The 21,765-nt window shown below is 39.9% G+C and overlaps 1 protein-coding gene across 2 annotated transcripts; it reads left to right on the forward strand.

Moving 5' to 3' along the window:
* Positions 1–520: 520 nt before the first annotated feature.
* On the forward strand, positions 521–21,122 carry fbxo28 (F-box protein 28). Of its 2 annotated transcripts, XM_057341887.1 has the most exons (8): positions 521–1,164; positions 1,266–1,329; positions 2,031–2,250; positions 2,427–2,631; positions 13,732–13,841; positions 14,035–14,173; positions 14,678–14,873; positions 19,978–21,122. In XM_057341887.1, exons 4-8 carry the CDS (start codon positions 2,443–2,445, stop codon positions 20,379–20,381), a joined length of 1,038 nt encoding a protein of 345 aa, XP_057197870.1. In that variant the 5' UTR covers positions 521–1,164; positions 1,266–1,329; positions 2,031–2,250; positions 2,427–2,442; the 3' UTR covers positions 20,382–21,122. The 2 variants fall into 2 exon arrangements, with proteins under 2 accessions (XP_057197870.1, XP_057197869.1); XM_057341886.1 differs by having other exon boundaries at positions 521–1,329.
* Positions 21,123–21,765: the final 643 nt, after the last annotated feature.

The following is a 21,765-nucleotide window of genomic DNA, read 5'->3' on the forward strand; positions in this document are numbered from 1 at the left end:
TAAAAAAAGAAGTTATTTTTGGACGTGCAATTCCCTTATCCACCAGTAGGGGTAAAAAGAAAGCTTGTGAAAGTTGCCCACTGTCCCTCTCTGTTGAATGACCCAGGTTGTATGGATCCGTCTACCTGTTGGACCAAAGCTTATTACAAAAAGAAAGTTATTTTTGGACGTGCAATTCCCTTATCCACCAGTAGGGGTAAAAAGAAAGCTTGTGAAAGTTGCCCACTGTCCCCCTCTGTTGAATGACCCAGGTTGTATGGATCCGTCTACCTGTTGGACAAAGCTATTACAAAAAGAAAGTTATTTTTNGGACGTGCAATTCCCGTATGCACCAGTAGGGGTAATAAGAAAGGTTGTGAAATATGCCTACTGTCCCCCTCTACAGAACGACACTGGTCTCATGTCTTTACACCCTGTAACAAAAAAGCTATTAAAAAATACCCACCGGGCTAGATACTAAACGAAGAAAACTTGCACTTTTCCTACGGTCCCTTACTCACAGCTCCGCAAAGAGCGAGGTCTCCCGGCTAAATGCACATTGCGACGGCTTTAGCGGGGCAGTGTTTGTCATATCGAGCGAAAACAATATAAAAGAAGGTTGTGAAACATTATCAGCCTTGTCCTATTAGCGGTAATATTATTACGATATTAGAAGGGCAAGTCGTTGTGGAGGTATTGGCGTTTAATCGCTGAATGTGTCGGGAATATCGAAAACAAAACTAACTTTACCCCGCTCTTCAAGCACCACACTTTCACGCCTCACTTTATCACACTATCTTTAGTAGTCGAGGTAATTGTTCTACCCTGTCGACGAGTTATACAGCTGATTTCTGCAGTGCGCAGTGTACATGTTATAAGATGGTGATCAGTGACATCGTCGCTTTGAGGTATAATATTGGTTACATCGGCTCCGTGAGATATAATCAAGTCTAGTGTATGATTAAATCGATGAGTGGGTCCATTGATGTGTTGTGTTACTCCAAAAGAGTGTATAGTAGCTCTGTAAACGCCACTGCTAATGCATCGTTAGCACTATCTACGTGGATATTAAAATCTCCGACAATTAGTACTTTATCAACGTTAACCAATAGGTCCGATAAGAAGTCCGCGAACTCTTTCAGAAAATCAGTGTAGGGACCAGGGGGTCTATACACAGTAGCCAATGTAAGAGAAAGCAATGGTTTTTTTACTTTCGTTTGGAACAATTATGTTCAACGCAAGCACTTTAAATGATTTAAATTTATGCTCTGTTCTCTGAGTTACAGTAAGAAAGTCTCTAAAGATTGATGCAACACCACCACCTCGACCAACCGGACGTGGCTCATGCACGTAAGAATCATTTGGTTTAAGCCAGGTTTCGGTAAGGCAGAGTATATCAAAACTGTTGTCTGTGATCATTTCATTTAGAATAACTGCCTTTGAATTTAGTGATCTAATTTTAAGTAGGCCGAACTTTATGAGTTGGTTTTGGTCGTTTATATTGTCTTCAGGTTTCATCACGATCAGATTTTTTCTCTGAGTTTTGTCTAAATTATTATTTTGTAGTATTATTCGGGGGACAGATACGGTCTCTATGCATTTGGAAGCAGTAACATTTATAGCAGTTGAGTGGGAGGAACACAGACTATGGTTAAAGTTTTGACTTACCTGTGGGAGACCTAGTCTCCATACAGTATGGTTGATAACTATATAACATTTTCCCAAGACACACGCAAGCACGAATCTGGCGTCCTCCATTATTTCCGACAACAAAGCACCCTTAACACAACCAGTTTGGAATCATGACTTCAGAAGTGGGAGTTATTATAATTATAAATTTCTCAGGGCATGTAAAGACAACAGTATTTTTCAACTTCACAGTGGGAAACGCGACATCAGAGGGCGTTCATGTGCAATTTTACCTCGTAAACTCATATTTCAATCAACTTAAAAAGAGGAATGAAGAGCACTGTAGAGGTCCCTTGTTTTGACAGCTTTTCTGTTCTGTGAGGAGAATAACCATTAAACTCGTTATTTTGGTTTGTTTTTAGCACACAGAAGTATTCTCGTCGCTTCAAATTTTTTTTAATTGAGCCACTATGAGCGGATGGACCAATTTCACGATGTCTTTAGTACTTTTCTGGACCTTGACAACAACTATAACCACGATGTCTATGAGGAGGCCTGGAAATCTCTCGGATGTCACCTAAATATCTTTAGTTGTGCTCCGAAGACGCCGGGAGGCCTTAAAACATGTTGAACGTCATGTGGGTGAGTAAAAACACAAAATTTTGATTGTGAGATGAACCTTTACTTTTTAAAAGCAAATACAATGCACTAGCTCCATGTATCTCAAGTGATAACGTTACTCGGTCGGTATCTCTCTAATAGTCCGCTGTCGTCACTTCCGTCTCACGTATCTTGCGCTGTGTCGTCACATCCTTTAGTGTTGAGCTGGAGAAGATGGCGGCTGTTGTAGTGAACGCTGATGGAGAGGTCGCGTCTCTGGACTCGGGTTCAGTTTCTCCGCGGTTATCCTCACCGTCACCGGATCAGCCGCACCAGAACAACGCGCTGCTGTCGCTGCCGATTGTGGCCATCGACACTATCCTCAACTTCCTGTCTTACGATGAGATCAGTCTGCTTAGACCGGTGAGAAAACAACGACTGCAGACAAACAGCTGCGAGATCGCCTTATATTCCACGTTGTGTGAAACAGTAGTAAGATGAAAACAGCAGTAAGATGAAAATAGCAGATCGGGATGTTATGGGCGCGTGGCAAACGCGCGTTTACTGCCATGTCCAGATCTGCAGCAGACGCCTGTGATGTCTAGATATGCTGTCTGCTCGCTAGTGCACTAGACTCCCTAACACTGATGGGCAACAGTTTTGTTTAGTTAGGCAGCCAGATGTCGTCTAGATGGATAGCTAGCTGGGTGGGTGAAAAGCTGTCTATATAGGAAATTCACTAGGCTGTATATGTGTGTAGATAAAATAGTGAGTGCACAATGCGTCCTGTAAAAGCTTCTGGTGCACGTGTCCGTTTTAAAAGGGTTGTAATAACCCATAAACATCTATAAAAGCAGCTAAGTTAATATGCTTTCCATTCATATGCACCCATTTCTTATCAATGCTTTTTCTTAGTGTCACTACTGAAAACACTTGTTTTGAGATTCATGCATATATTTTCACAACTGGTTTAGGTTTAATTCATCTAAAAATCACAAAATGTTGTTAAATCCTGTTATGGTTTATTTCAGCACTCAGTAGGGGTGTAACGTCATTGTAGTAGGATGCTTTGCAATACGTAAAAACATTGTGTATTATATGACAATTTCTGAAGTCTGTTTATTCCTTTTGAGTGACCTGCCAAGATGCAAAGATCCCAGCTTATGGATAAGAAGGTGGATATGATGGTATATTTGTGAAAGAAAAACATTTTTGGACAGGATACATTTTTTCTGCTTTTAGTGCATAAAGTCCCCATGAAATTAAACTTATTTACTGTTAGCTCACACAGGGCTCTAGACTCATTTTTCGCACTCGTCGCACTGGTGCGATCCACTTTCTCAGTGGGTTTTTTTGTGGATTTACACAAAAGTAAATCCACTTTCTCAGTGGGTCGCACCAACTTACAATTCGGTCGCACCCTTTTTTATAGTAATCATAAAGACCTTACATAATGATCTCAGTTGATGAATCGTTCTGTTAATTTGTCACTCTGTCTTTTAAAGTAGTCGGCTATAGATCGCTTCATATTTGCGCTTTAACACTTGCGAGTGACCCAAAAAATCCAAAATAAATGCAAAGAAACTTTGTATTTGTTATTTTATACAGTTGTTATTATTTAGTTTATATTCAAATTATATATTGGCTATGAAATAATCTGACACAAATATAACCTGTCACTTCACAATCATATTTTATTACCCTCTTTGCAAAAAGCTGATATTTTGCCACTGGCCTTCTTTATTTTTACCACATAAAATTAAATCAAATTAGCTAGCTCAAAACTCAAAAGTAACTCAGAACGAAATTATTATATATGTACTTTACTACTCATTTTCATAAATAAACTTTAAATACTTAATCTTACTAACCACTCTTGTTAAATGGTCTAAGCACGCTTGTGTTCTGATGTGTTTTGAGTCACGGCTTCAGAGTCAGACAGTGAATCTCGTAAGTTCAGTGTTTGACATAGGAGTTGTTTCAACAAAATGAATCGGTTCAAATGAGTCATTACGTCGCGAATCGGACATTAGCGGACATTGACGCGATTTTTGTTTTTCACAGCTGTTAGGACAAAGCAAAAGATAGAAGTTAACACGGAAAACACTTCACTGGATAGGATTTTTCCTTTATGTCAGCTGGATGTGTGGAACATATTAATAAAAATATTCTCTGAATGCGCCATGTGAAACATGAATTTTGTCTTCCGACATGGCTTTTGATTAAAGTGTAAGGGAAAGAGACAGTTCAGAAACCGGCATGTTCGTCTTCATTAAGGACTGCACAGAACGATCGGAATATGACATCAATGTTCTGTGAGAGCGTTTTAAAAGCATATTGAGCGCTCTGTCCCGTGATGCTTTTATGCTCTTCGGTCTATGCAAAACTGAATGAAGTCAAACACACACTTTAGTTTGGAGACAGAGGGAGTGCACAAGCTCTCTGCTTGCTCTTCCCTGCACTAATCACAAGCGCGTCATTCACTACTCATAAATCACATTAAATGTTTACATAAATCTTTGGCGAGGCAAAAATTCCTTTAACGCGCTCGCAGCAATGCGACCCTGTGAAATCGCACGTTATAAAAAACCGATCGCATTTGCGAGCAATTTGGTCGCAGTCTATAGCCCTGTCACATTACTAGTTTAGTGTTAACCAGTTCATCTGTGCAAGTCACAATACTAAAGTCAATTTTAGCATCTGCTTCACACAGACTTTAAGAAAGGAATAAGCAGCCATGTTTGCAACTCCTCTGGGCTGCGTTTCCCAAAAGTAGGGATGGGGAGTCGACTCCAAAAGAGTCGATTCCTCGACTCTTAATGTCGCTAAAGTCGGAATCGAATCCAAGACAGGAATCGACTCGTCGACTCCGTAATTTTTAATGTTGTCATTGACTCAAATCGGTTACATTGTCTTTGTGATTGGCGCAAAGCAACGAATAACATTTAAAAACCAATCAGGTAAAAGTCATACCTCTCTCTCTGATCGTACACGTTTACAGCCGATCCAAAACACTGCATTAATCAGAGCATGAGCGACGCCTACTTGTTCGCTCACAAAAGTACACGCAATATTTCCCATTCATTCTTCACCTTCAATCCGATCTCATTATATTCTAAAAAATTCCTATTAAAAACTCCTAAATTTCGTCTGTCGCTCTTCAAGCTTTTATTTCTCTAAACGACTGTTAAGATTTTGTAAGTTGCTTTAAATGAAAGCGTGGCGCTATGCTTAAATGTGAGTCTGTGCGCATAACTGGACACAAATCAAAATCAAGTTTGTGGAAACAAATTATAAAGCGTATTCATTTGTGTAACTGTAACTCTCCAAAATCGATGCAATAAAAAAATATAAAAACAATAAAGGAAACGAAATGTCTTAGCTTTACCATAAGTCTAAAGCTACGATTAGACCTGGGCCGTCATGTCCTTGCACTGCGTGCACTTGGAAAACCACATCGGTTTAGGACCAGCAAGGAGTAACTGGTCTGACAGCACAAAAAACTCTCTGTGATGGTGTTAGATGCACAAATGCATGTGTATATAGTGACTTTGGAGATTGGTTGCCAGCCCAACGTTCCCAAGCTGAAGTTCATTCATTTATTTTATATTCGTATTCCTGAGCCCGTTTTGAATGACAGTAAATGGAGTCGATTCCATCGACTCCAAAAGTGGGAGTCGAGAATCTGAGTCGACTCCAAAAAACCCGGAACCGAACACACCTACCCAAAAGCATCGTAAACCCACATTAATCATAGCTCCATTGGTGACAGTGGTTCTAAAATCAGTTTAAGATTACGATACCCCTGCAGCCCTGGGCAGTTATTTACGTAATAGCAAGTCAACAGTCCTATCTCCTTGAATGGTGGGAGGCAGATATTTCTAAAATGGCTGGCAAAACATCACAATTAAATGGCATATTTCCGCTAAAAATCAAGGTCGTTTCAGCTACTGCACATGGGCACAGGCTGGCAGGTGGCTCACAAGAACCCCGCTTCAGATAATTGTCTTTATCGATTGACCTTTTTATGGGAGTTGGGACCGTTGCATTCCCATCCATGAACTTGATAACAATTATGGGCATCAACATTTTATTTAAAACGGTTTTGTTTTGTTGTGGAAATAAATGCGATATTTGAGTTCCAGCTTCATTTTTAAATGTTGTTTAAAGAGCAGGTTTCATGAATCTCATAAAATTACCGGCATTTCAGTGTGTAATGTAGCGTTCCTTCAATTTTGACGATCTGCAAAGTTGTTATTTCAAAAAGTCCATGATAAATTAAGATATTGGCTTCCAAAGTAAGGAGTCGACTCCGAACCGCCCAAACAAATCGTTAGGCTTTCAAATCTTTTGAGTGTAACATCGATATGTCACAGTGTAATGCATCAGCACAATCCCCGCCTTCCCGCGAAACAGGAACACTCTGACCTGCCCACTAGCACTTCAGGTAGTGTTGCGTATACAACATGTCAAGGAGACGCTGTGTTTTGTGCTGTGAATGCAAATGTACTTAGTTTTCGCTGCCAAAGGATGACGATGTGAAGGATCAGTGGCTATTTTTTTTTCCCACGATACAACTGCAGTACAATTCCAACCTTGTGTAATGTGCTCGTCATTTTACCGCCGACTGCTTCTCAAATTTTGGCGAGTTCAACGCGGGATTTGCCAGCCGCTAGACCCTGAAAGATAAGTCAATACCAACTTTATTTGGACTAACAAGCGTCTCAGAACCACAAGCTGTAAGTATGATAAATACGTTATGTGTACATGTTAAATTGAGTGCTTACAATATACGTTAAAGTAATTGTGCTAATCCGTGTTGTATATTTAGTACAGCTGTAGGTTTCCAGGTAAACAACGTATAAGTTAACAGTGTTACAGTTTTAATAATCCAACTCTTACCTAATAATGTGGCGGTTATTGTACACTGTTGTCGTTCTACATGTCGTAGTATTGTACAAACTGTATCCCTTTATCGTTTAGTCACGGTAGCACTTTGCTAACGTGTCTCACATTATGGTTTTGTCAAGTGTGCAAAGTTTAGCTGTGGTCACGATCTCCTTCAAACAAAACGGTTTGCTTGTCATTATTTTAAAAACGGACTACAGCACTATATCATTTTATTTTGTAAAGGTGTGTGCATTATCTTTGGAAGCTCTCACTAACTTGCTCAGTTACTCCTCTCTGTATAATCAAAGTAATGATCAACTTTTGGATAGAGCCGTTGTTGTTCTCCCACAGCTATGACGAAAAAAGATCAACAGAAAACAATAGTCTGAATGGTTTATGAAGATAAGTTTATGAAGATAAAAACAATAGTCTGAATGGTTTATGAAGATAAGTTTATGAAGATAAAAACTTGTGATATGGTAATACTGATGCCATTTTTACACACAGCGTCTTTGTTTACAAAAACCTTTCTGAGATAAGAACTGTGGTAATGGGCGTTTAGTTTCTGACACGCAATGTGTGAAGAAAGACCAATCACAACTGATTGGGCCAGTTGGCCAATCGGAGCACACTGGACTCGCGGTTGGGAGGAGCTTAGAGAAGCGGAACATTTGAACAGCTTCGGAGGAATCGTTTAGGGATCTTTGAGAAATGGATAGATATTAAATGCTTATTTTAAGAAAATAGCACAGTTTTTTTTTTACCTATGATGCATTTGAACATGTTGTTGGGGACACTAATACAACATTAGGACACTTACAAAAACCTTGAAACCTGCTCTTTAAAGTACCATGGTCCTGGTATTGTGTATTGCATTGAATCATGATTTGTGAGTGTCCAGACCCAGCGGGCATTTCAACGTTAAGTCACTGTTGAATCAACGTCATGGGTCAACATTGGATTTTGTTTTGATTTTGAAAATTGAAACAACGTTGAAATCCTGACGTTGTTTTAACGTCTCAGGTTTCAACATGGGTAAATTTAGGTATAAACCATCAACGTTTAATTAATGTTGAATTAAGTGTCGATTTTGAAAATTGAATCAACGTTGATATCGCAACATTGTTTTCACGTCTTACTTTAAAGTGGAAATGAACCATCCAGTCAAGTTAACATTATTTATTAAATAGGTTTCCGCTTAAATCAAAAATGATATAGTAAACCAGATTAGTGTGATCATTTAAAAGAAAAAAGGATGCCTTTGTATAGGTTTTGTAGCAAGGGCGCCGCCATCTTGCAGTACCGCTGACGGTGACGTCACTGGGTTGGTTGGCTTCCCCGAGTTCATCAGACACAATGGGAGAGACAATGTTAAATACAGGACAGTGGAGGACATACAGGTGCTGGTCATATAATTAGAATATCATCAAAAAGTTGATTTATTTCACTAATTCCATTCAAAAAGTGAAACTTGTATATTATATTCATTCATTACACACATACTGATATATTTCAAATGTTTATTTCTTTTAATTTGATGATTATAACTGACAACTAATGAAAATTCAGTATCTCAGAAAATTTGAATATTACTTAAGACCAATACAAAGAAAGGATTTTTAGAAATCTTGGCCAACTGAAAAGTATGAACATGAAAAGTATGAGCATGTACAGCACTCAATACTTAGTTGGGGCTCCTTTTGCCTGAATTAATTACTGCAGCAATGCGGCGTGGCATGGAGTCGATCGGTCTGTGGCACTGCTCAGGTGTTATGAGAGGCCAGGTTGCTCTGATAGTGGCCTTCAGCTCTTCTGCATTGTTGGGTCTGGCATATCGCATCTTCCTCTTCACAATACCCCATAGATTTTCTATGGGGTTAAGGTCAGGCGAGTTTGCTGGCCAATTAAGAACAGGGATACCATGGTCCTTAAACCAGGTACTGGTAGCTTTGGCACTGTGTGCAGGTGCCAAGTCCTGTTGGAAAATGAAATCTGCATCTCCATAAAGTTTGGTCAGCAGCCAGGAAGCGATCAGAAGCGTCCGCCGAGCTTAAAGACAAAAAGACTGGACTGCTGCTGATGGGTCCAAAGTTATGTGTCTCTGATGAAAGTAAATTTTGCATTTCCTTTGGAAATCAGGGTCACAGAGTCTGGAGGAAGAGAGGAGAGCACAGAATCCACGTTGCTTGAGGTCCAGTGTAAAGTTTCCACAGTCAGTGATGGTTTGGGGTGCCATGTCATCTGCTCGTGTTTGGTCCACTGTGTTTTCGAGGTCCAAGGTCAACGCAGCCGATCCGTAACAGAAGTTTGAGCACTTCATGCTTCCTGCTGCTGACCAACTTTATGGAGATGCAGATTTCATTTTCCAACAGGGCATTGGCACCTGCACACAGTGCCAAAGCTACCAGTACCTGGTTTAAGGACCATGGTATCCCTGTTCTTAATTGGCCAGCAAACTCGCCTGACCTTAACCCCATAGGAAATCTATGGGTATGTGAAGAGGAAGATGCGATAGCCAACCCAACATGCAGAGAGAGCTGCTAAGGCCACTATCAGAGCAACCTGGCCTTTCATAACACCTGAGCAGTGCCACCTGTATCCGCTAATTTAACTGGGCATCTCCCGCATGTCAGGTGAACGTGACAGGCTGAAATCCTCCGCTGTATGTAACTTAAAGGCGCAGTTCTTGAAAATCAGCGGCCACTAGCTTTGTATTATAGTTTTGCAACAAATCTCTGAGTCATTTGCCCACCCCTCCCTTTCGAATTACGACGGTGGCCGCAGATGTCGTCTACTGAGACAGCGGATAGTAGTGATACAAGCAGGTAAGGCAATATATTAACGTAATTAATCATTTAACATGTATTCTATTGCGAAAGTTACTGTTACAATTCTATAATTAGATATATTTCTTGCGTGCTATCTAGTACACGCTGAGAGTAGTGAAGTAACTAAAGTTAGCTAATCGTAAATAGCAACGCTGTTCAAAGCGTTTGATCTGACAGTCACATAGGCAGTTAGGTGTAAGTTAGTAGACGTTTGTCTCCCCCTTTGTAAAGTCAGGAACAACCGGAGTACATACCGCAGGGACGGAAAAACATTATTATTCGGAGGTTATGGCCATTTGTATAAAATGCTAACGTTACCGTTTCAACAAAACAGGTGTTTGGTAAACATTGAAAATGTGGAAACATAGAAAATGTTGAATTATCTTACCGGTCTAGCAGAAAACAGGCAACTTCGGCGTCGCCTTGAAAACATTTGTCTTTCAACAGTGCCTTCCATCTGGTAATAGATACACCGATGTTTATCCTGGATTTCTGCCGCCGTTTGTCTCTAATTCGTCTGGCAGCATCACGTTTGTGCTTCTTTGACGACGGAGATTCACGCTCTGTCGGCTCTTGTGCACAATACGCATGGTCCTCCATTTTATCAAAACTTCTAAGACAGAACAATCAATTGCTTCAGCTAGACGACGACTACTCCTCCACCTCTCCGTACTACGACTTACTACTTTGTGCGTCTTCAACTCAGTGATGACGCAAGCTGCGTCTAAAAACACACACGAAGACCAACATATACGAAACGCGCTCTGTAGAGCTGTTTGTCCGTTAGAGCTTACTGTACAAAACATGGCTGCGCAACATAACAAATTCCATGTAGATAGGCCCGCTCCCTATGTAGATACAACTGGTTTATTCTAAGGTAATAAAAACATAACTTTTCATTACGTAAGGTTTTTATACACATCTAAGACACATTTTTGTATGTTATATTGCATTTCTGTTAATATATCATACAAAACATCCCGCACTGTACCTTTAAGTAATATTCTAATTTTCTGAGATACTGAATTTGGGATTTTCATTAGTTGTCAGTTATAGTCATCAAATTAAAAGAAATAAACAGTTGAAATATATCAGTCTGTGTGTAATGAATGAATATAATATACAAGTTTCACTTTTTGAATGGAATTAGTGAAATAAATCAACTTTTTGATGATATTCTAATTATATTACCAGCACCTGTATAGGGAAAGATAACAGTTGAGACCGTGAAACATGGAAACTGTAAAGCCACTGGATTATCAGAGGAAATATTTACAGTTAGAAAACGATAAATTAATAAAAATTGAAAAGTGTTATTGTTTTTATAGAAGTTTACCAACCTAGACATATTTGAATAAAAGCATTAAATTACATATTTAAATACACTGGATGGTTCATTTCCACTTTAAACCTTAAATCAACTATATACATTAGTTTCTAGTTCGCAACTGGATCAACATACAGTATACGAATACTATAACCATTCTGAATGCTATTATTACAACTTGTGAGCAAAAATATGGTAAACTGCAATACAGACTGAATTACTGAAAAGTATGTAGTATGGTATCAATGCAATTGTTAACATTCAACTTGTTGTGTATAATGTAGGGCTGGGCGATATATCGATTTTTAAGATATATCGATATATTTTTTCAACGCGATGCGAGATTAGACAATATCGTTAATATCGATATGGGGTATATTCAACTTGAAGCGGCTCTTTGGTGTCTGACATGCGCAGTACCCATGCGCAGAGTGAGCAGAGCACTCTCGCTCTGCGCGCGAACTGGACGGACCCCGCAATTTACATGTTTTAAACAAGTGGTGTGCAGCTGTATGCAGGGTTTTTCCTGCATGGCGAAATTGGAGGCGGCTGCCTCCAATGAAGTATGAACGCACATTGCGCTTAGAACGACTTGCACACGAATGACTCATTTGAACCGATTCATTTAAACTATTGAACTTTTCAGTCACTCGCGAATATAAGAGATCATTGAATCATTTAAAGTGAACCACAGAGAATGAAAGATGTGAATGAGCTTTGCCCATTTTTAAAGACTGGTTAATTCAGTTGGCTATTGTGGGCTGAAAAGTTAGTTGAAAATGATAAAATGCTTTATTTGATTAAAAAAAACATTTCTGTTTGGTTGAATAAAAGTAATGTTTTATATAACTTAATAATTGTCAATTTTATCTAATTTTATTAGAACTTTTAATATGTCAAATTCAAAGTCACTTTGGTTAAGCCACTTAAAGGTACGGTAGGCCTACGTGTGTGTGTACAAGATCAGGATGGCACCACCTCCGCCTCATTTTGAGCCAGGAAAAACCCTTTGTATGTTTTCAAATAGGGTAAAAACCCTGTCATTGAATTTCTTTTCACAAGCCGTTTTAATAAAGGTGATTGTGACATCTCACATGAGACTTTGACTTGCTAGTAAACATTTATTCCACTTTGTAGAAAATATCGATATACATATCGGATATCGCCTTTCATAAAAAAAAAATACAGGGATATGAATTTTGGTCAATATCGCCCAGCCCTAGTATAATCACAATATAAAATGACCTCAAACGGTAATCTTAATATGAATGAGAAAAAACATTATGGCATGATTCTGAACAAACACAAAGGAAAAGCAGCTATTTGATCTTTCTATAAAAAGTCGTTTTCAATGCAGGAAACCCTTCTTTAATAATCAGATGATGTCTGCACTTTTGTTTCCTTAAAAACATAATACATTTGAATCAAATTAGTCAAATCTGTAAAATCACCCAGCTCTAATGAAGTATAATGTATGACAAAATATACTTATGCAGCCTTACATTTTTTGACCATATCAACAACATCTATGCCTCCAAGTCTTCTTAAATGTGCTTTCTGAAAGAGTAAAACGCACACACACAAATGCATTAGTGAGAACCCACCTGTGCTTGCAGGAATTACCTGTTTTTTTCGTACTTAACCAGTTGGGGTTCTAGCATTGTGAGATTTTTTCATTGTAAACACAAGATTTTAAAGTGAAAGATTGATAGATTTTCAATGGTTCAATATTATATTGAGAATTGTGCCATCCCTAGTCAACAGTAATGCAGGCAGTCAGAGAGTATAGATTTTAAGTCATCAAAACTATTCTTAGCTACATAAAAACATACAATACTAAGAGGTTTAATTTGCTTCAGCTGAATGTACCTACACAACAGATGCTAATGAAAATAAATAATTTAAAGCTTACCAAGGCTGCTCTCTCTTTATCGTCTGACAGACGACTCTCCAATTCCAAGTCCTTTTTGGTGTTGGCAAATTTAAATGCTATTTTTCGAACAGTACACGTTGGTGTAGTGTGAATGGTTGGTGGCAAAAAAAATATTGCATGTATATATTAAAGTTCACAAATAATCATGTAAAGTTAAGCAAAAAGATTTAAACGTTAAAGTCAATAAAACAACCCCGGAAGTCCTTACGTTAGCAACGGATTAGTACAATTTGAATTTCGGTGGGAAGCTCGAGACACTAAATTCATTTTTGTATGTTAGACATATTATGTTGATTATTGGTGCAGACCTTGCCGAAGTTTCAACGTTGATTTACAAGTATTTTATTGACCATTTTCAACCATTTAGCATTAAACGTTGTTTCAATGTTAGATAAACGTTGAACCATAAACGTACGTACATGATTTCAACCAAATATCAACGTTGAAGGTCGGTCGTGTGCCAGCTGGGGAGTGCTTTATGCTGGTTTAAAAACACATTTCTTAACGCTTCAAACTAAGACATTTTGATTGTTTATGTCTGTCAGGTGTGTAAACGCATGGATATGATCTGTCAACGCATGCTGAATCAAGGCTTTCTGAAAGTGGAACGCTATCACAGCTTGTGCCAGAGACAAGTGAAAGCCCAGCTGCCCAGGTGACGCATGACCTCTGAACCATAGAGCTGTTGTTTCATTCTGATTTATTTTCTAAAGATGCACAGGCAACATCATTATATTAGCTCTTAGATGTGCTGTCTCCCTCAGAGTAAGAAAAGATAATTTATTGAATTCTCAGTTAGCAGATGTATCACTGTGTTGTAATGTTGTGAATGTAATTGTATGTGTTAGGAGGGAATCAGAGCGCAGGAATCACTCATTGGCTCGTCATGCAGATATTCTAGCTGCAGTGGAGACGCGTCTGTCGTTGCTCAACATGACCTTCATGAAATATGTGGATTCCAATTTGTGTTGCTTCATTCCTGGAAAGGTACCTCTTCACTTCTATCATAAATATCACAGTGAGCCATGAGAAGAAATGATTTAACACCCGGGTTCATGTTTCGCAGTCAAATCTTACAGTAGTTAATACAAATATTATAATATAAGAAGTTATGTAACTGTAAAATGTTCCCCAAGAATGCTGTCTTGGCTTCAAAACAACATTTATGCATTTGGCAGACGCTTTATCCAAAGGGACTTACATTACATTTTTTTATACATTTGTTTCCGACTGTGCAATCCCCTGGGATCGAACCCATGACCTTGGCCATGCTCTAATCACTGAGCCACAGGAAAGCAGTGAAATTTGAATGATGCCGACTTGCCGAGTAAATTAAAAATGATTTTTAATCTGGAATTGGGTTGTTGATCTGTCCTATTTACTATCTGTTATTTTTTGTGGCCTAAGACGTCTGCACATTACTTCATTGCATGTGATTTAGTAATTTTTTTCACAGCTCATCATTTATTCTGTGTTTTGTGGCACCTGTAGGTGATAGATGAAATTTATCGGGTTTTGCGTTACGTGAACTCCACGCGTGCTCCTCAGAGAGCTCATGAGGTTCTTCAGGAACTGCGGGATATCTCTTCCATGGCCATGGAGTACTTTGATGAGAAGATCGTCCCCATCCTGAAGAAGAGACTTCCAGGAGCTGATCTCTCTGGACGTCTCATAGGATCTGCTCCTGGTAAAACCGCTCGCTCTGGCATTTATAAAAGTCCTTTTAATAGGATGGTAGACTATAGCTGCATCCGAAATCCTATACTGTGACAGAATTACTGAATTTGAGTAAGTACCTACATATCGGCCGTTAAAACGGTACGTTCTAGTATGAGTGGGAGTAGTATGAATCAGGGATGGGCATTTCTGGAGAGTCACTGGCCGTTTCTCAATTCCAAGAATGCAAAGAACGGATGTGTGTTCTTGTGGAGACCGGTCTTGCGAGGCAGCCTCGGAAGAACGAACTTGGGTGGACGTGCCGCAGTGACTTCTGGGACTTCAAGTGGATTCCTTATGCGCGCAAGGCTGCATACGATGCATCCTTGATATCGAGAACACATCCGGGTACTTCCATGCGTTCTCTGTTCTTGTATTCTTAAGTATTGGAACAGACTTTGATGGTTATTGATGACGTAGAGCAGGGACACAAAGCCACTGAATAACACATACTGAGAAACGGCCACTGTCCTGCATTCAACTCTAATTAAACACACCTGAAGCAGGTCATCAAGACTTTCAGGACAACTAGAAAACTTCAAGGCAGGTGTGTTGGAGCTGGCTGGAGCTAAACTCTGCAAGACAGTGACACCCCAGAAATGCCCATCCCTGATTCATACTACTCCCACTCATACTCATCCTGTGTAGGGTTGCACCAGCCATTCTTAAGTTCTTTCTTAAGTGTGAACGTAAAGTCCTCACCAGAGGCTTAGTAGCTACTAGCTAGTTTATAACTAACTCTGTACGTTATTTGGTTGCACAATTTGGTCTTAAGGCAGAACGAAGCTAATAGTTTGTAAACTCTTCGTAAAGTACTGCGCAGTCGCATAATATGACGGTTACCTTCAACAGTCCAATAGCAGCCGTGAATTTGCTACGCTGATGTCAGCCGGGAGAAAATTCCAGAGCTTAGGACCATAAGAAGAGAAAGCTCTATCACCCATGGAGCGAAGCCGTGTCTTGGGAACAACTAAGAGACCACTTTGAGAAGAACGCAGATTGCGACATGGTGTGTAAGGCGATAAAAGATCAGACAGGTACTGAGGAGCCAGGTCATGCAAAGCCTTAAATGTTAACATAAGGATTTTAAAATCAATACGGTACCTGACAGGAAGCCGATGCAAGGACTCTTGAGACAGGAGTAATATGATCACTAGACCTGGTCCCAGACACAATTCTAGCAGCCGAATTTTCCACGTATTGAAGTTTGTTAAGGGAGGTTTTAGATACTCCAAGAGGACCATTACAATAGTCAACATGTGAGAATACAAAAGAATGAATCAACCTCAGCAGTTGAGAGGACAGCATAGGATGTAAGCGTGCTATATTTCTGAGATGAAAAAAGGATGTCTTAACCGTATTCTGAACAAATGGCTCAAATGACAACGAAGCATCAAAGATTACTCCAAGATTTTTTTATTTACTTTGTCTATTGACGGTGTTGCCTTAGAGTTAAAGTTACAGAGCCTGCATTACGCAGCTGATGGGGAGAGCCGAGGAGCAGAACTTCAGTTTTGGAGCTATTTAAAGACAGAAAACTATCAGACATCATAATACTACCTAATCATGAATAACATAATGGGTATTTTATTAAATATTTTCAAATTAAACAAGACTAATAAACAAATGCTGGTTAGAAACAATACAACATAATAAAAGACATTTAATACGGGTGATTTCATTTGACTGGCAACCGGCAATGAAAAAAGATGATTTTATTTTGACGTGCACAACACAGGCAGATATATACACACGGAGGCGCGCTAGGACGTGTTCTTGTTAGAGCCGCTAATAAAGTAATGTCATCGCATAATGTTCTCTGTTTTAAAGGTATGTGACTGTAAATATATGATAATGCTGACATTTACAAAGTATTGAAGAAAGTCTCCAGGAAGACGAGATCTCGGCACTCTCACCCTGGCCACGTCTAAGACCACACAACATGTAAACAGCCTCAGCACATTGCTGCAATGAGTGTCTGCTCCATCCCCGGCTGTTTTACCGGTTTATTTGCCTCAGGCGCGGCTAACTTACGAGCAACATACATCCGTTTGGGAGGAGTAAAGACGTATTTGGTTTTAACAACCAGAGGCATTTAAGCTACGTTCAGACTGTCACTTCAAATTCGATTTTTGGGCATATCCGATCGAAATCCAATCATATTTAGCAAGTGTGAACAGCAAAATATCACATGAAATCCGATTTTTACAAATCTGTTTCAGGCTACATTCATATGTGGTTTGAAATCCTATTGAAATCACATTTCTGGAAATCCGTTTCAGTCTGACCGCTCTGATCGGATTTGAGTAGCTTTTGTCTTTTCAGATATGAGGCTGCATGTTGTTGTCTGTGTGCTCGAGGAGACGCGAGCACTGAATAAAGTCATGCATACCAGCTTCATACACTTCAGCAGCAGGTTCATTAGACATGGTAATACAGTGCAGCGGCTACACACCATCATATTGGGCAGTTGTGGCCTAATGGTTAGAGAGTCGGACTCATGACCAGAAGGTTGCCGGTTCGATTCCCAGGGCCGGCGGGTAACAACTGAGGTGCCCTTGAGCAAGGCACCTTATCCCTACTTGCTCCCCGGGCGCTGTAGTGATAGCTGCCCACTGCTCCGGGGGTACGTGTGTTCACTACTCTCTGGATGGGTTAAATGCAGAGGTCACATTTCGTTGCCTTGTACTTGTACATGTTAAATGACAATAAATTGAATCCAAATCCAAATCCAAAATTGTAAGAAAAATTAGCCGTGTTTGACTACACAACGCTGCTCAGATTGATCAGTGTGCTGTGGAATCACTCTCGCGGTATTGCGATGTTATACACCGATCGGTCTGCACAGTGACGCATGAAGTTCAACGCTAAATCCATCTCGAATGCATTTTGGAGGGCCTTTTTCCAATGTCCAGGTGTAAATAGGCTCAATGAAACGCGCACAGTGTACTGATGGTGCACGTCAAACAAGTTGCCCCAAAACTAACTTGGACTGGTTGCATGTTGCTCTCCTTAGTCTGATAGGATGCTCAGCAAAAAATAACGTAAATTTTTCGTGTAACGGCCTTGACAATGCTGATCCACGACAAAGACAACGGAGCTCAGAATTATAAAATAGCGGTGTGTTCTGCAACACAAAGAGAAGTGGAAAAAAATTATTACACTTAATAAAACGACCTGCTTTTACAACTGAATGCAAAACATCTGCACTGATTTCTTTCGCATCCAGAGACGATCTCTACCTCCAATAGAATAGTCTTTGTGCCATTAACCAGGGTCAGTCATCTCATTGAAGCCTTAATAAAAAGATTCAGGACTAAGATTAAGGTTCAGGACAAGTAAATGTTTAACTGTCCATATAACAGTAAAATGAAAATGTATGAACAGAAAAGTCTGCATGTGCAACAATAACATTATAATAGTGCTAATGTAATGTCTTTACATAATATTGCTGTGACAATAAGGGTTGTTTCTATTTTAATAGCTCTGTTTACTAGGGATGCAACAATACAGCTCACCCATGGTTCAAAACGAACCTCGGTTTTCACCCACGGTTTTCGGTTCGGTTCGGATGGCTTGGCACATTAAAGTGTTTTTTTCATTGTTCTATGCTTGTGTGACAGGAACTGTAAAAAGTTAAGAAAAAAACTATTTTATTGAAATTCTCTTTATTTAACTTGACTTATTTTATTATCTTTAAGCAAAACTCAACTTCTACAAATTCCTGGTGTATTGAATAAATGTAAAGATTTATACTGGCAGCTCACAGCAGTTTTCGGTTTACTGTTCATCAACATGCCAGTAAAATAAGCTTCTTGAAGAGGTTTTTCACATCAGAGTATTTAAAATAACGTAATGCAAAACTTGCAATTGCTGTAATGGAAGTAAACATGTGGTGCGCGTAACACTGCAAACACAGGCGCTCAATGGGAAAGGCCAAAGGTAATATATTTACAAGGTTGCAATATATTGGAAGAAATGCAATGTTAAATAGCTGCCTGGAGGCGCTCTTGCTATGACATAAATAGCTGTCCGAAAGGCCGCCAAGTGGCATGGCTTTCATTAAATGGACTTTGGCATGGTGGTGCTGTAGACACTCTTTCTGCATGTGCTGAGAGCAACGCGAACGTGCTGCTTTCGTATGCAGTGTAAAAATACATTCTTGATGTGCCAAATTCGGACATTATCACTTTAGTATGGGCATACAATAAAGCCAGCCTGCATCTGTTCGTCAGCATTATACTCAACAGCACATTGCTTCTCGTGTTGCAGGCAGTGTCGCTTCACCGCCCGACCACCACTCGCTATTAGATATTACTCGTGGGGATGCGTTTATCTATCTCAGTGCACAGACATACAGTGTAATGCAAAACCGGAAAACCGCAATTCACTTACACGTATTGAACCATGGAGGTCGTACCGAAGGGTTCAATATTATATTGAGTATTGTGGCATCCCTACTGTTTACACATTTAGTATAAGGGGGTCCTTGCTCCATGTATCTCTCATCTAAGGGGTCCTTGCCCCGAAAAACGTTGAAGACCCCTGGTTTAAACGGTATGGCTCCTACTAGTCGACACTGAAAACAACAGTCGATTACATGAAAAAACGTAGCTTTAGACTAGGCCATGATATCGATGTAATATTCACTTTTACTAAAATTTTATTGATTACTAAAATTTTATTTAACTTGTAGAGTCAGATAAAATTTGTATTGAATTTTAAAAAGCCAGAGTTTAGGAGAAATAAAAGTGATTACATTAGGTGGTACATATTTTAAGCCAGGCACAGACCAGCCAAAGCAAACAAATGCTCATCGCATCACTTCAACTTGCAATTTTATTTCCAGAAGCGAGATCAGAGAGTTTTTTTGTCTTTGCATCAATTCTTTTAGTCTGTCACAGTAATCAAAACGCCAGAGATTAATTAATGTCCCTTTGACCCGAAAGGTTAATTGCTGTTGTAAGTCAATTAAAAGATTGATTTAAAGATTGAAGATTTTTGTTCTTGATAAAGTATCTATATGCCTATTTTAAGCAAATCCCATCTCTCCATCTGAACCCTGTGTCTCGCAGTGGCTGGTCCCTCTACTTCTCTGACCACCATGTCCCTGCTGGCCAAAAACACACCATCACGCTCCGAGATGACTAAGGTCCAGCAGCAGGTGAAGGTGAATGGGGCGTCGATGGTGGCCCTGCGGCGGGAAATGCAGGAGATGCGCATCAAACAGCTGGAGCAGCAGAAGCAGCTGCAGGACCAGGAGCAGAAACTTCTGGAGCAGTCGCAGGTGATCGGCGAGCAGAGCGCCCGGCTGGCTGAGCTGGAGCACAAGCTCAGGGAACTGATGGACAGCACGGCAGCGGCCGCCTCCACCAGCGCGTCCAACGGCCCCGAGGACGAGGCCACAACTGCCAATGCAGTCAAACGCAAGTGCGTGGACAGCCCGCGACACTCCAAACGCCTGCGTAGCAAAAAATAGAGGGACATTTCGTAAAAGTGTATATTTTTACGTTTGTCCTTTGCTTCCTTTGAGCTATATGGTTTCTTTTTTCGCCAGTGTCCAGCGGTGAAGATGGGAAATGAAAGGACAGTTGAAGATGAGAGGGTTTTTTGTTTTATCGGTGGATTTGTTTTTCTTATATCAAATATTACACTAACGCTTGAAGCCCCATCGCTTATTTTTAATGTTCGGCATCGGCCTCGAGCGATATTCGCCATTAATGTTTACCAGCAATCTGTAAGTTACCCTAGAGAGCGTTGCAAAGGTCACTGAATATACAGAGCTTTTGTAAATCCGCTACCAGACATTTGCAGAAACTTGGGACTTCATATCAACAGTGAACACAAGTATGACAAGTGCACGCAGCACACAAACAAAGCTTCTCTGGGCAGATTTGGTCGCAACAATGCAACATATGAAATGTGAGGTGTGTGATGCTAGACGTTATATGGTCATATCAACAGTAAATATCAGCTTTGATGAGACTTGGTCTGAGATGATGTGCCTCGACAGTAAGGGTCTGCAGGTGTAGCATACATGATGGTGTAATTGTGTGTCTGAGGTTGGTCAGTCACTGAAGATGTGTCTTGTACGTGTCATTGCCATGTTGTACCTGCCACTCTCTGTAAGTGTTTCATTTACTGCAAATAGAATTGTGTCAGTGCAATAAAAATATGTGGAAAGCCTTGTTACTAGGAAAGTACATTGTTGATATTTTATTTGCCTAAAAATCAACCTTTTATGAATGCAATGACTTTCAAAAGGGCTGGCCTGCAAAAACATCTCCAGCACATCAACGAAAGCAGGTCAGATGGCAATCTGTTGGAAACAACTTTATCTTTTTTTTTTAACCGCATTGAACTCAGATCAGCTGAAGACTGCAGCTTTGAGAAAGCTGTACTGTCATAACCTGCAAGAACTCGATACATTTGTCCCGAAGGGGAAATTAGTAATATGAGTGAAACGCAGGGCCCACATAGAACACATTTCAAAAGCAGGTTGTCCGCGGGGTCTTAAAAAGTATTCAAAGTTGATAAATAAATTTAGAGATTTAAGGCCATTAAAAAGTCATAAATGCCATTTTCCAAGGTATTAAATTTTGTATCTGGTTTTCATATTTGGCCAAAGTAGGGATGCACGAATGTTCGGCAACTGAAAATAGCAAAAAAAGCATGACGTGCTATGATCAACCCGCGCATAGAGAGAGAGAGAGGGGGGCGCGTGTGCTTTATTAATGACTCAAACATGTCGGCAGTGTGTGGAGCATTTTTAAGTCTCAGAGAAAGACACAGCACGGAACTTGCCACGTCAGAGTAAATTTCTGAATGAAAGCATCTTTACCGGTCGGTAACTTGTGCACATC

Source organism: Triplophysa rosa, linkage group LG9 (genome assembly GCF_024868665.1).
Source record: "Triplophysa rosa linkage group LG9, Trosa_1v2, whole genome shotgun sequence".
Taxonomy (NCBI): Eukaryota; Metazoa; Chordata; class Actinopteri; order Cypriniformes; family Nemacheilidae; genus Triplophysa; species Triplophysa rosa.